At 37.3% G+C, this 15,083-nt stretch overlaps 1 protein-coding gene across 2 annotated transcripts in view; it reads right to left on the bottom strand.

Annotated features, from left to right (window-relative positions):
* PALMD (palmdelphin) overlaps positions 1 to 15,083 on the bottom strand; it is a 69,006-nt gene that overhangs the window by 19,261 nt on the left and 34,662 nt on the right. For both annotated transcript variants that reach the window (XM_072644095.1, XM_072644096.1), the window contains exon 3: positions 13,009 to 13,133. In XM_072644095.1, the coding sequence (XP_072500196.1) occupies positions 13,009 to 13,133 (125 nt within the window). The remainder of the gene's footprint in view (positions 1 to 13,008; positions 13,134 to 15,083) is intronic.

Below are 15,083 nucleotides of genomic sequence, written 5' to 3'. Positions count from 1 at the left end.
GCTCATTCTTAATAAGTTTTAGAATAAGGGATTCTATAGTGAATTATATATAGTAAATTAGTATAGTAAATTATATATAATTATGTAATGAAGTGGCAAAGCATAGTCAATGGCAAGTAAAGGCAAAAGCATTGACTCTTGGTTGAGAAATGACTGGTTTGATGCCCTGTAACCCCTAACATTTACCCCTAACTTGTAAAATGTCATTGTCAAAGAATGGTGACTGATCTCTCTTCTATGTTCCACTTTGTTAATTGTTTAGTTCTGCTACCAAGAACAGAGCTCAGTTATCTAATGACAAATAAATACAAGCCCATTTCTAGATTAGGATGAGGTCATCAACCAGTTGATCTAGAGCAGGAGTCCAGATGAAAACTTTTATGATGTAACCAACTACTCACATTAGAATAGGGACTACTATTGTGTGGGTGAAGAAAATATCCAGGAAAACAATTTCTTTTGGGAGAGGGTAAAGTTAATTTCAGGGGCTTCCTCTGGGAAGCTATATGCATGACTACAACACAGAGACACGCGGTCAGAACACATGTAATATCAATAACTTTTGAGATGACAATTCTTGGAAAGCTTAGTTCCTTTGCTTGGCTGCTTTGCCATCCATCAGAATACAAAGGAGTTGGTTAACTCTCATTTGATTCAGTATTATCCGTAAAGCATATCTGGTGCCTTTCTTCAAATCATCTAGATTTGAATTTCAAAAGGCTGGATATAGACAAATACAATTACAGTTAAAAAAAAAACACCTATAGAATTAAGAATGATCTTACAAACATAAAACCAGATAAAAGTGCATTTATTTCAAAGATTCCCTCATTCCAGAATTCCCTGTCTCTCTCTATGTATCAGAGATGAGTAATCCATTTTCTCACCTGATACGAAGTTGTATTTGTACTGAAATTCCTCATCCTTTTAGGATTAGCATTTAAGGTTAAAATATGCTTGAAGTATTACTGACAGCCATGGACAAAGAGAAAGAAAAAAAGGAATGGAAAAGCAAAGGAAGAAGAAGAGGAAGAAAATGAAGAAGAAAAGAAGGAAAAGGGGAAAGAGAGGAAGAAAGTAAGAAGGGAGAGACAGAAATAGAAAGAAAGGGAGGAAGAGAGAGGGAGAAAGAGAGAGAGAGAGAGAGAGAGAGAGAGAGAGAGAGAGAGAGAGAGAGAGAGAGAGAGAGAGAGACAGAGAGAGAGAGAGAGAGATGTATTTTGGGGATCCATGGAAACTATTTCTCTATAAACCTGTTTTTAATCTTGAGAATCTTAGCTAGATGGATTGCCATCCCATTTTAAAGGATATCCAAAGTGTTCCTTTTTAATTGGTTGCCTTCAAATCTTTTGCAATAGCATTGTAAGTTAGTCTTTTTTTTCTGTTGGTTAAAAAGAATCTCTTAAAAAGGTATTTATAGATTGACTTTTGTTATCATTGTCCATACTTCCCATACTATAATGTTAGCCAGATGCTTTATGCATTGAGTTCATTTCGTTAATTATTAAAAAGTAATTCCCTATTGTAAAAACAAATAGCAAAAACAAGATAAATAGAATATATAGAATTTTTTTTTAAAAAGTAGGAAATAAGCCTTTGTGGAATATTGTTTCAAAGACCTTGCTAGGATTGGAAAGCTTTGGTTAGCTTTGCCTGGACAGGGTCCAAAAAAAATAACCAAAAATGCTAACCAAGGAGGAAATGATAAAAATCTGACAAATCAATTAGTGAAATATAGATGATAAACAGTGAGTATGTTGTACATAGAATCATGTATATAGAGCTGGAAGGAAACTCAGAGGCCATCTAGTCTAACTTCTCATTTTACAAATGGGGAAACTGAGTCCAAGGGAGGTTAAGTGAATTTCCCACTGTCACACACACAGTAAATTGTGTAGCTTCATGCCCCTAACAATATGTTTTAGATACAAGCAAAGCTTACTAAGAAGAAAAACCGAATGCTATTTATGCCTTTAAAAAAACTCACCATGCTCCCAACAACCCAACACCATTCCTATTCTGTTTTTGCTACATAGCTGCTTGTCTGCCTTCTCTTCATGGGATATTTGATAGAACAAGGAGGAACAGGAAGGCAGGAGCTGAAACCTGACTTTTTTTATGGAATATGCTTTGCATGGATTTGTTGCAACAAATTTCCTTTCCAGTATAATTCTGGCCTGCAATAGTGGCTAAGATTATGAGGTAGGGACTATATTTTGATAGAACACTGTAATTGGCTCAGCTTTTAAAACATCAATAAAACACTAGTTAACTTTGCTAGGTTTTCATCTTGCTGCTCTTGGACACCTTTTTGAAACGAAAGCTCTCCTGCTATCTTTGTAGTTTTGGGAGAAGAAAATTCTTCCCCACACTTTGTGCTGAATCCTTTTCCAGACTACTAAATATTCCCATCTCATTTTGAAGGAAGGCTATTCCTTGAATTCTGGGTAATATGACTGGCTCTCCATTACTCATTATCACAGCTTACTTTGAAGCTAGCATTCCTTTGTAGTATCAATTCACATTTAAATCTAGAGCTCTATATGAATCTTTGTTTGACGTGTAGGTGTCTGTGGAAAGCCCTTTTCAGTTTGAAGCAAATGGAAACCTGCTGAAAGGCAGACAAAGTAGCTGAAAGGTACTTTGGCATAGTTAAAAAAATTTTTACTTGAGAACACTTAATCATAAGTAGATTATCCTTCTAAAAAGGAATACAGTGTATTTACATCATTCTCCTTGGCAGCTAACCTTTTACATTTTATGCCCATGACATTTATGTCAGACACTCTCTGAGCTCCAATTAGAGCCAGAGGTCTTTGGACAGATTTCAAGAAGGGAAGTGTCTAGATTGGGGGGAGAGTATGATGCAGGGCAGTTTGTCAGGGGAAGGTCATAATGAACAAAAATGCAGCTGGGTCTCTCATAGACATCATGGGTAGAAGCAGCAAACAGCTGTAACCATACTTTGGAGTTTTCCAGGTCCTTGACTGCACCAATTCAGATGCTTTTCTGTTGTTTGATTGATAAATGAGTGCAAGGATCACTTTAAGCCCAATATCAAAGCAAATTATTTTTAATACTTTATTAATACTTAATTAATTAATACTGTGTTGAATGGACAACGGGATTATGAGGCAGGTTTTTATCTGTACACACGGTAAATTAATGTAGTACAAGTGGCTCAGTTGTTGTTCAGTCATTTCAGTCTTGTCTGATTCTCTGTGACCCCATTTGGGGTTTTCTTGGCAAAGACACTGGAGTGGTTTGCCATTTCCTTCTCCATCTCATTTTACAGATGAGGAAACTGAGGCAACCAGGATTAAGTGATTTGCCCAAGGTGAAACACATAGTGTCTGAGGCAGAATTTGAAGTCAGGAAGATGAATTTTTCTGACTCCAAGGCCCAGTGCTCTCTGCACTGGGTTACCTAACTGCCCGGTTAAAACTTTTGTCTCCCTCACCTATAAATTACTGTGTATTTTATGCATATTTTATGATTTTTAAAAAATTTACAAAAGTGTTGTTTTCTCTCATTAGGATGTAAATTCCTTGAGGGCATGGAATAGTTTATTTTATTTTTCCATATGAGGAGGCACAGAGCCTGGCACGATACATACACCTGGTGATTGTGGATTGATTTATTTACTTGCTAATTTAACTGGCATCTATACAAAACACTGGATTAGGTGCTGTGGGTATATGTTTTTGTCTTTGTATGTCTACTAAAATAGTGCACAGCACATAGTAGGTGCTTAATGAATACTTATTGAATGAATTACCAATACTTGCTGAATCTCAGGGTATATCTGGGAAGTTATAAACACTCTTAAAAGACACCAATCCAGAAGTTGTTTTAAGTAAAATTTTCCACATAGGGATATTTATATTTAATATGTTAATCAAGGCACCTAACAAAATACTTAATAATATTCCTAGGGACAAGAATTGAACTCTGGAAACCATGGAAACCCACTCTCTGAAATAGCTCCTGTCCTTGAAAGAGAGAAGAGCATGAATAAACAGAATGGCTTTTTAAAAAAAAAGGTTATGTGTGAGTCAGTAGTCCTTGTTAATACATTTACCATGCTGAAGTTTCATGTGAATGCATGCAAGAAGTGACGCAAATAAAAATGGAACTGTGTCGTGGTTTGGAACAGATACTCCAATAAAGGGCAATGCTTAAGGTAGCTACTACCATAAAAGCTCTCTGTATGAGTTGTCACATAGCCATATTCTTAGAACTTTTTTGTGTCACAGATAAGTGATAGCCCTGTTATTTAATTCAGATAAACTTTGATATACTTTGAGATTCTCTCATTTAAAAAATTTTGAATTACCTTGCAGGGTTAACTCATTAGTCTTCACATTCCTATGTCCTATAATCATGGGTCTGTAGGGTGGGAAGAGATGTCTATCTAACATACTCCCTAACTTTCCACAGCTTGCACAGTTCTGACACTTGAACATTCTAGACCAGTGGTTTCCAGCCTTTTAGTAAGAGAGTCATGCTTTAATTTCGGAGTATTTCACCGTCCTTTCCCCTCATCCCAGTAGGGTAATAGTCATATTTCTATAATCCATTGATTGAAAAAAATACATAATTGACCAAAGATTATTCTGAATTCAGTGACACTTTAAGGTACATTTACATTTTATTAATCACTGCAGCATCTGCATTCATTTGAAAAATAGTAAAATATATATGAGAGATTAATTCAGTCTACAAGAGATTGTTGGCATATTTATCATGCTGAATCACTTAATGAGACGAGTGATGTGATTTTGTAGTTTTCAGAGATGGAAAATACGGTTGCAGGTTAAAAAAAAATTTCAACTTGAAATCTATTTCCACATCTCTAAGCTTGTTTGTTTCATTGTAACAAGTGCATATAGAATTGTAGATCCCTTGAAATAATTTGCCACCTTGTGCTCTAAGCAGTCCAGGATTCCCCAGTCGGTCATCATTGCCCTAGACAGATACCCTCTTCCTAACCTTCCAGTTACCCTTTTTGAAACCTAGGTGTCAGTCTCTACTTCTTACTTTTTTAAACTCCTCATATTTAATCAGTTGTCAGGTTCTGTGAAGTCTACCTTTGTAGCATCTCTAGTGTATGCCCCCTTTTCTCTTCTGACACTGCCATCACCCTGGTGTAGACCCTCAGCACCCAACATCTGGACAATTGTAATGATTTGCTGATTGGTCTCCCTGCTTTAAGTCTCTCTAATCTAGTACATTCTTTACTCACCTTTCAAATTGATCTTTCTAAAGTTCAAGACTGGCCATGTCATGGTCTTGTCTAAAAACTCCAATGATTCCCTATTATCTCCAGAATCAAATATAAAATCCTTTGACTTTTGATTATAACTATACTTTACTCCCCTCTACATCCTCTAAAATACAGGAAAGTTGGCATCCTTCCTGTTCTTCAAATGGGAAACTCAGTCTTTTGACTGTATATTTTCACTGGCTCTACCCCATCCCTTGAATGCTCTTCCTTCTCATTTCTACCTCTTAACTCTACCCAAGTCAGCTACACTGTACCTTCTGCAAGAAGTCTTTCCTCTCTTCCTTAATGCCAGTGCTTTCCCTCTTATTTTAAAATTACTATTAACTCCCAATTTTCCAATATTTATACACACATACGTATATGTATACAATGGATTGATTTGTTCATGGTCATGCTTCTGATGTCAGAGGTGCAATTTGAACCTACGTCTTCCTGAATCTAGGCTAATATTTTACCCATTAAGATAAATGAACTCAAGCATTAAAAAGTCAGGTGGGTGAAAATCTGACACTGCCATAGATTCTGAGGTAATATCAAAGGTGCTATTTTGAGGCTTATCTCTTAGCTGAGGGACCTGGCAGAGTACAAATGTCACACTTAAGCAGGCACCTAAGTCAGGAGACAAGTTGTGGTTAGAGATTTCTGTTTAAGATGGGGAGGGGTCTCTCTCTTTCCCTCAGTCTGTTGCTATGCAAAGTCCTAAAGAAATTATATTTCATTAAAGTTGTAATAAAAATCTTTTAAGTAGGGTGGATTGATGCCTAGGAGAAAGATTGAATTCCCCAAACGACATTCTTTAGTAGTTTTAGAAATATTATCTGAGAAGAATAAGTCCAATTATCAGGAAAAGCTGCTTTGGCAATGTGACTCCTACCCTACTGAGTAACACAAGAGTTGCTTAGAGGTCCCACGCAAAGGCATTTTTGACGCATTATGCTACATGTTCTGTTCCTAGTAAAACTATGCTTAACTGAAAAAAACTCCTTATGAGGTCTTTGATGATTAGTCATTTTCCCAATCCAAGTCCCCTCCAATATTGGGATAGCCTCCTAATTGCTCTACCTGCCTCAAGTCTCTTCACTTTGCAATCCATCTTCTCTACACAGTGGCCTAAAGGATTTTTCTAAACCACATGTCTGACCATATTGCCCTGCTACTCAATAAATTCCAGTGCTTCCCCATTATTTCTACTATCAATACAAATTCCTCCATTTGGCTTTTTAAAGCTCTTTACTACCTAATGTCAAACTACCTTTCCAGCCACATTATAAATTACTTTCTTTAATGCACTTTTCGGTCCAGCCCTCTTGACACCCACTCTATCTCCCACCCCTTTGACTTTGCACAGGTTGTCCCCCATGCCTAGAATATAGGTCCTCATCTTCAATTCTTAGAATGTCTAGTTTCCTGCAAATTTCAGCTAGTGTTACCTTCAATATGGGATCTTTCTTATTCCTCCAGTGGCTAAGACCTTCCCTTCAAATCATTATGTATGTATGTATGTATGTATGCATGTGTATGTGTGTGTATATACAAACATATATATGTGTAGCAGCATACATATATACACAGTATGTATGTATACATGCACACTGCACATGCATATACTATATGTACACACATGCTATACACATACCATATATAGCATGTAGATATGCATGTATATATTAGCATACATATATGCATATGCATGGTACATACATAGTATATATGTGTATATATACACAGTATATACATGTACATATGTATATACATACATACTGTATATTACATATACTTTATACACACATATACTGTATAGATATGCATACATGTATATCAGCACACATATATATGCATATACACAATGTATATGTATATATGTACACACATACTGTAGTCTATATACACACATATAATATATGTATATGTTACATATACATATATACACATAAAATATGTTTTATATGGACACATATGCTGTGTGTATATATACATGTATGTATACCAGTACACACATATACATATTCTTATACACATATACATGCACATACATACATACATACATACATTCATATACACATAAATGTCTTTAGATATAATTTAAGCCCCTTCAGAAGAGGATACTTTTTTCTTTTTTTTCTTTCTAGCGCTAGTATCTTTCTAACATAGTGTCTAGTACATAGTAAGTACTTAATAAATACTTTAATTGAGTCAATTCAACTCTACTCAACCAGCATTTATTAAGTGCCGGCTGTAAGAAAGGCAGTGTGCTAGATACTAAGGCTACAAAGACAGAACAAAACAAGAAAAACTAGCCCTCTCCTTCAAGGAGTTTCATTTGACAACAATACCACTGTGACCAGGATCCATTTTAGGCCTAAGGGTGTTCTAGGGATGGATTTTAGATACTCTGTCCTTGTTAAAGTGCTGCAGAGGGACAATTTCAGCCTCCACTAAAAGGATAGGGAACCTTCTAAAATGAAGAGGAGGAGGAGCAGGGAGCAAAATCACTGCTGAAAACTTAGCACGCTAGATGGGGAGGGACAATTATGTATCACCTATGACAGTCTCTGAAGAGTAGGGAAGTAGACAGTACTTCAAAGATCTCCTACACAGGACAACCTTGTTTCACTCCAGAGAAGCTGCTGTTTACTCTGATGTGAACCCCACTCCTGGGGGTAAAGAGATGCCCTAAGCCATTAGCAATGAAATTTGAAACATGCAAGTGCTGGAGTATTTAAGCAAATGTTAAAAGCAGTCTAGGGTCTGAATAAAAAGCACCAGACTTATTCCCAGCCTTGTCCAAACCTGTTAATGTAGTTTAGTGCATTGTAGCAGCTTTGGAAAAAAAATAGCTGAATCCAGAGGAAGTCATCCTGAGAAGACAAGGAAGCCTCTGAGAGGAAGGCAGAGACTGTCTTTACTTCTGCAAATGTGTTGAAGCATTTAATTTAGGCTCAACTCAATGACCTGGACTCTGAGTTGGAGAATGATAGAAGAGAATTCCTAAGCCAGAATGACTATGGCAGTGAGTAGGTAACTGGGAAGGAGCAAGGTGGCCCAATGGCTAGAGTGTCTAAACACTCTAGGAATCAGGACATCTGAAAAGGAGTCCTGCCTCAGTAGCTGTGTGAACTAGGCAAACTTTTAACTTCTTTTAGTCACAATTTTCTCATCTGTAAAACTGGATTACTAACACCAACTTTATAAGGTCATTGTGAGACTCAACTGGGGTAACTGTAAAATGCTTTGCCAACCTTAATGCACTCTATAAATGGTAACTATTATCATTAATTTATTATTATTAATGAGTGGTTCAGCAGCCATGGAACTGCAGTTATTTGTGTTCCAATTTTTTAATTTTTATACTGGTATATTTTTGTTATTTGTTTATGTTTATGTTCATATTTATATTATTAATTGTTTTATTAGTATATTTTTATTCATCTAGTAGAATCTCTTAAGAACAATTGAACTGGAAAACATGAAAATAATAGTAAGTTTCCTAGCAATTACACTTACAAATGAATTTTTTAAATTTTGTAGAACTGAACCTCTAGTTTTAAACAAGAAAATAACTCAGTTCACTTTAATGCTTATGGAATATGATCATACGTCTCTGTCTTTTGCCTCTTTTCGTATCCCTAGTGCTTAGCTCTGGGGCTGGTACATAGGAGGCACTTAATATGTTTACAGACTAATTGATCCTAGCTTGACAGTGAGTTCTTAAAGGCTGTGTGGGAATGGATTATAAAATTTGGTAGGTTCTGTCCACCTGGAAAAGCTTTGCCTATTGGCCTGGTGATTGTCTCTGTCTGTTGTCTGAGGACCAGTCTAGCTAATACCAGAGAGGTCTCTCACCAGAAGGTTGGCGACCAGATGTCGGTTTCAGGGGTGTTCCAGTTCTTGAATCCATGCCTCCTGAGGCATGGGACTATCTATACCAGAAGAAGAACACCAATGTATTTTCTAGAATATCTGAAGAAGAGCATGTATATGGTAGATGTGTGGTAATTTAATAATAATAACTGCATTTATATAGCAGTTTAAGATTTGCACAGTGCTTTATACATATTTTCTCATTTATCAAATGCTCAGCAACAACTCTGTAAGGTAGGTACATTATCTCCATTTTACAGATGAGGAAACTGAGGCATCGAGAGGTTAAATGACTTGTCTAGGATCACACAGCTAATATGTGCCTGGGATAGGACTTGAACTCAGCCCTTACTAGTTCTATCCACTACATACTGCCCAGCTGCTTAGGTAACTTACCTCTTGTATGTCTCAGAATCACGACATTTTAAAGTTGGAAGGGGCCTCACTGAATACCTAGCTCTGCGCATTCCCCAAAAGAATCACCATTTCAACCTACCAGGCAAGTGATCGTTTAGTGTTTGCTCAAAGACCTCAATGAATGGGAATCCACTGCCTCCAAAGGTAGAACGCCTCCCTTTTGGACAGCTTTAATCATTAGGAAGCTTTTCCTACCATCAAGACTGAACTTGCTTCTCTGTACCTTTCCTCCACTGTTTCTGGTTCTGTCCTCTGCACCCAAATAGAGTGAAACTAATCTTTCTTCTAAAAAACTCTTAGTATAACTGAAGACAGCTATCATATCTCCCTGGAAACCTTTTCTTCTCCAAACTAATTATTTCTAGTTTTTTCAACTCAACCTCATATAGCAATGACTTAAGACTCTTCATGACCTGGTTGTCTTTGTGGAAACATTAAAAACCTCTGAAGATATTAAGAAATAATATGTTTCTTGATTATAAACCTTTCCAGACTTTTCCCTAAGGTTCCAGGAATAGAAATTTTAGAGGTGAAAACTAAACCTAGGGCAAAAGGTGACACCTAGTTAGGATCATTGCCTTCTCCATGAATGACTTTATGAGGCACCTAGGGCCTGTGATCTCTGCTCCATTTAGAGAGGTTGCAAGGGTGGGGAACCTGTAGCCTCGAGGCCCAGTGTGGCCCTCTAAGTTCTCAAGTTACTCCAAACTTCAAAGAACAAATCCTCTTAATAAAAGGATTCATTCTGTAAAATTTAGACTCAGTCAAAAGGCCGTATCCAAGGACCTAGACGGCCATGTGTGGACTCAAGGCTGCAGGTTCCCCATTGCTCCTGCTTGAGGGTATTGATCAGAGAGAGGAAGTCCCTTCGATCACTTCAGGTCACCTGTGACCAGCTTGAGGGCACAGGGAGAAAGCTCTTGAGGGGAGTGGTCAAAGAGAGATGGATAGTTTTGAAAGGATTGTACTTCAGGAGTTTTTAAGAAAGATTAAGTGACCATTGCTCTATTAGTGAAATAGAATGTTAACCCCAAGTTGTATTTTATCATTTTATCATCTTTTCCTTGTTTGAGATTCCTATAAATGTTAACGAAAATTATCTTGTGTAAGAGAGTTATCTGAGGTTATGGGTAGGCAGTTTGGACATTTCTCTCTTTGAGCTAGAAATGACTGGTTTTAGAATAATGTTAAATTCATTAAAAATTGTTTCTGCCAGGTGTGCTTAAAATGCAGAAGATAGTATTTTTCTGTGATATCTTCCTTTGTATATTCTTTCTTACATCTTTTCTATAGTTCTTACGAAAGATGGTATTACAAAGGTTTAACATGGCAATCTCCCTCTCTGCTTTCAAGTTGTGAGGTTATAAGTTATGAAGAAGTAGGATGGCAATAATACAGAGATAAAGTATGGACATAGGTTTGGGAGGATGCATCCATGAATGGATCCAGCCTCTGTGTTGGCTGCTTTGCCACAAAGATATTGAGCACTTTACTCTATTTCTTTTCCTTGAGTATGTGTGAGAATGTGTCTCCTTCCTCTTTCTCATCCTTTAGTTTTTTGGATGTAGTAATTGTTAGACACCATCCATTGTGATTTCACAGAGAGATTTCAGTCTGCATCAATAAAAGAAGAGCTCACATCCATGAGATCCATGATTTTTGAGTTATTTAAATGGGAGAAAAACTGGAATGAAAGACTAAGCAGTCATGGTTCTTACCTTCCGTTTTAATTTGGTGCTTATGAGAATGGCTCTTTTAATACTATTAACAAGACTGCTTTTCAAAATACTTTTACATCCTCTGCCTCATTTTAACTTCATTCTTGTAATAGCTTTCTCACTTTCTCTCCCCCTTCCTTTTCCCCTTCTATTCCTTTTCCTTCCTTCTTTCCCCTTCTCACTTCCTCCTTCCCTTTCCTTTTCCCTTTCTTTCCTTGTCCTCTCTCTCCTTCTCCAACTCCCTTCTCCTCTTTATTGTCACCTGGTTTGGAAGTATATGGTCACCCAGTCCCACTACTGACAAGGCTTGAGAGCTTTTACCTTTTCTATTTATAATCTAAGCTTCTCTTATCCTTCTCCTGCAGCAGCCTGCTGACCCTCAGTTCCCAAGGGCTCATCATATTAATGCCTAAGTATGGACACCAGAGTATTCATCTTTGGCTCAATGGAACTCAGAATTCTCAAGTGAGCCACCAGCTTGTCTTCTCAGCAGCAGGGATTACAGGCATATCCCACCACACCCAGCCTGCAAATAAGTTTCTAAAGACCTGTCTGTTTGTCATACCTGAGGGTGATTGGTAGGTTGTTCCATTAACACAGGGATAGACTACCCAGAAGGGAGTAAATATTGGTGACTAAATGATCCAGAAAGCCATGGAAAGCTAGGAGGATGTAGCTGGTGGAGGTCCTCTAGTCACTAATGTGGTGATTGGGAAAGGCTATGGGAGAGATGTATGGACAAAAAAGTCCTTATATGATAGATTCCTGTCTTTGTGGTAGAGAGTGGTAACTCATTTTTCATATCACTTGTGAGGCTCAGCTAAACTTTGGGGTCACATTTTCCATTGCTATGGCCTTGCTTTGTCTCCCTTCTCTTATGTAGAAACCAAAATGGAAGAGCTAATTGTGCCTCATGACTGGTTATTACACTTGGAATGATGGAAATGATTGGATCTTAAAAAAGAGTATAGGTCAACTGCATTTTACAGATAAGCAAACAGTCCTGATGAGGTCAAATGATTTGTTTCCATCGGGACAGTTAGTTAGCAGGCATATGAGAACAGAGAATTTTTCTCTGAACCTCAGCCCATTTTTTTTATTGCCTCTCAACTGAAGTCAAGATAGCTGAGTGGTGCAATGGGAAGAACAGTGGATTTGGAGTCCAAGGATCTTGGTTTGAATCCCATCTATGTTTCTTACCACCTGTGTGACTTTGGGAAAGGTATGTAGGTATCTAAAGTCTTGGTTTCTTCATGAGAAATTTGGACTAAATGGACTAAGTTTCTTTCTATCTCTAAATCTATGATCTTATGGTCATTGAGATAGCTAAGTGATACAATGGATAGAGCACTGGATTGGAGCAAGGAAGACCTGAATTCAGCTCCAGTCTCAGACAGTAGTTATGTGACTCCAGGCAAATAACTCAATTTCCTCAACTGTAAAATGGGAATAAAAATAGCACTTACCTCCGAGAGTTTCAGTGAGGTTCAAATGAAGTAATATTTTAAATTCAATTCAATAAACATTAATTAAGCACCCACTATGTGCCAGACATTGTGTTAAGTAAATGCTTGGGATGCAAAAAGAGGTAAAATATAGGAACTTGCAACCTTATTTAAAAGTACTTAGCACAGTTCCTTACACACAATAGGCACTTTAAAGACTTGGCTCTTTCCTTACTATGAGTATGTGGAGTCCACTAAAACAAAACTAAACAGGCCATACCTTAAGATGCTCTGCTCTAGAACTTTGGTTTGGTACTGGTCTTGTTGATTTTGCTTCTGCATTTCTTCATGTTCTTTTCCACTGTTTATTCCATCCAGGAGCCATTTTTCCCTCAGGGCTTTTTTCTGATACCAGAGAAGAAAGACAAACATGAGCTCTCAGATTAGTTTTCTTTACCAAATTAAAATTAAATAAGAGGATTCTGGAAGATGTCTTAGTAGGTCAGAAAAGTTTCAGCTCTTCAGATTTCCTCCTAAGAAAAAGACAGAACATTGCCTCAGAGGGAATGTAGAACTTTGAAAATAAACAAAAGTCAGGATAAAGCACTTGTTCTCCTGAAACAACCTAGGAGGAGCCCAGGAAAGACCTGATCTCTAGGGGCAGAGGTTTGGCCTGAGTGAAGATAAAACATCTACAGGTCAACGCTGTGGAATCAAGAAACAACAACCCCTGGGGCAGCTGGGGTTGGGTGGTGGCCTTAGAAGCTTTCATCTCCTGGACAGTGTGGAGGTCTGATGACTGAGTAGGAGAAGATTGAGGGACCTTCCACTGTCAAGGGAAGCTAAGCACAGCTGTGCTGTTCAGACCCATCCTGGGTTGTGACTGTGCGGAGAAGGAGTTAGCACACACCTGGTGAGTGCTACAGTAGCTGAGGGGGATGGACCCTGCTGACTGGGCACTTGCAGAAGAACAGAGTCCCTGGTGTCATTTCCTGGGCAGAAGACAGCTGTAGTTTGCAGTCACTGGAAGGACAGCTGGGAGTAAGATCATTTTCGGGACAGCATGACCCAGCTGGGGGTGGGGTGGGAAGTACTCTAGCTTTGGTTTAGGAGTGGAGAACCCAAGGCTAACCTCCCAAAATAGTGGTAAGAAGGACCTGAAGCTTGGGGCATCATTTCCCATACCTCAGAACCACAATTTGATTACACTAGTAGCTGCTAAAAACAAACTAAAATAAAAAAATGAGTAAGTAAAGATGAAAGAACCCAACTATAGAGAGCTAATATGGGGATAGGGAAGATCTGGGTTCATATTCAGAGGAAGATAATGGAGCTAAAAAAGCCATTCTTTTTCCAATGAGAAGGGTCAAATGGTCACAAGAACAAAAAGAATTTTCGGAAGAACTTAAAAAAGAACTTTATAAATCAAATAAGAGAGATTGAGGATAAATTAGAAAAAAATAAGAGCAATCCAAGAAAATTGTGAAAAGAAATCCAACCAACTTGAACTAGAGAATCAAAAACTTAAGGAAGAAAATAATTCCTTGAAAATTAGAATTGGACAAAGGGAAGCTAATGACACTCTAAGACACCAGGAAATAAAACAAAATCAAAAGAGGGAAAAAATAGAAGAGAATGTGAAACATCTCATTAGAAAAACAACTGATCTAGAGAATAGATCAAGGAGAATTAATATAAAAAATAGTTGGACTACTTGAAAATTATGATAAAAAAGAATCTTGATGCTATATTACAAAAATTATCAAGGAAAATTGTCCTGAAGTTCTAGAACAAGAAGGCAAAGCAGAAATAGAAAAAAAATTCACTTATCACCACCTGAAAGAGATCCTAAGAGGAAAATTTACAAGAATATTATAGCCAACTTTCAAAATTTCCAGATTAAGGAGAAAATATTAGGAACAAAAAGAAAAATAAACAATTTAGATATCATGGAGCTTCAACAAGGATTACACAAGACCTAGTAGCTACTATGTTAAAGTACCATAGGTCTTGAGATACTAGATTCCACAGAGAAAAATAGTTGGGACTATGACCAAGAGTAATTTACCCAACAAAGTGAAGTATAATCCTGAATGAAAAAAATGGATATTTAGCAAACTGAAAAACTTTCAGGTATTTGTGATAACAATAGCAGAATTTAAGGGAAAATTTGACATATAACATCCAGGGGAAATGTAAGGTAAACATTAGGGCTCAATTATAAGGGACTCAATAAGGCCAAATTGTTTACTTCTTAAATATGAAAATATAATCAGTTCTTTTATGACTGTCACTTTTATTTGGGTAGGTTGAAAGAAAAGCTTGGTCTGAGCTGAGTATGATGGGGTGATTCTA

The sequence above is a fragment of the Notamacropus eugenii genome, chromosome 2 (assembly GCF_028372415.1).
Source record: "Notamacropus eugenii isolate mMacEug1 chromosome 2, mMacEug1.pri_v2, whole genome shotgun sequence".
Lineage (NCBI taxonomy): Eukaryota > Metazoa > Chordata > Mammalia > Diprotodontia > Macropodidae > Notamacropus > Notamacropus eugenii.
The sequence above is the reverse complement of the archived record's forward strand: the minus strand, read 5'-3'. Positions and strand labels throughout refer to the sequence as shown.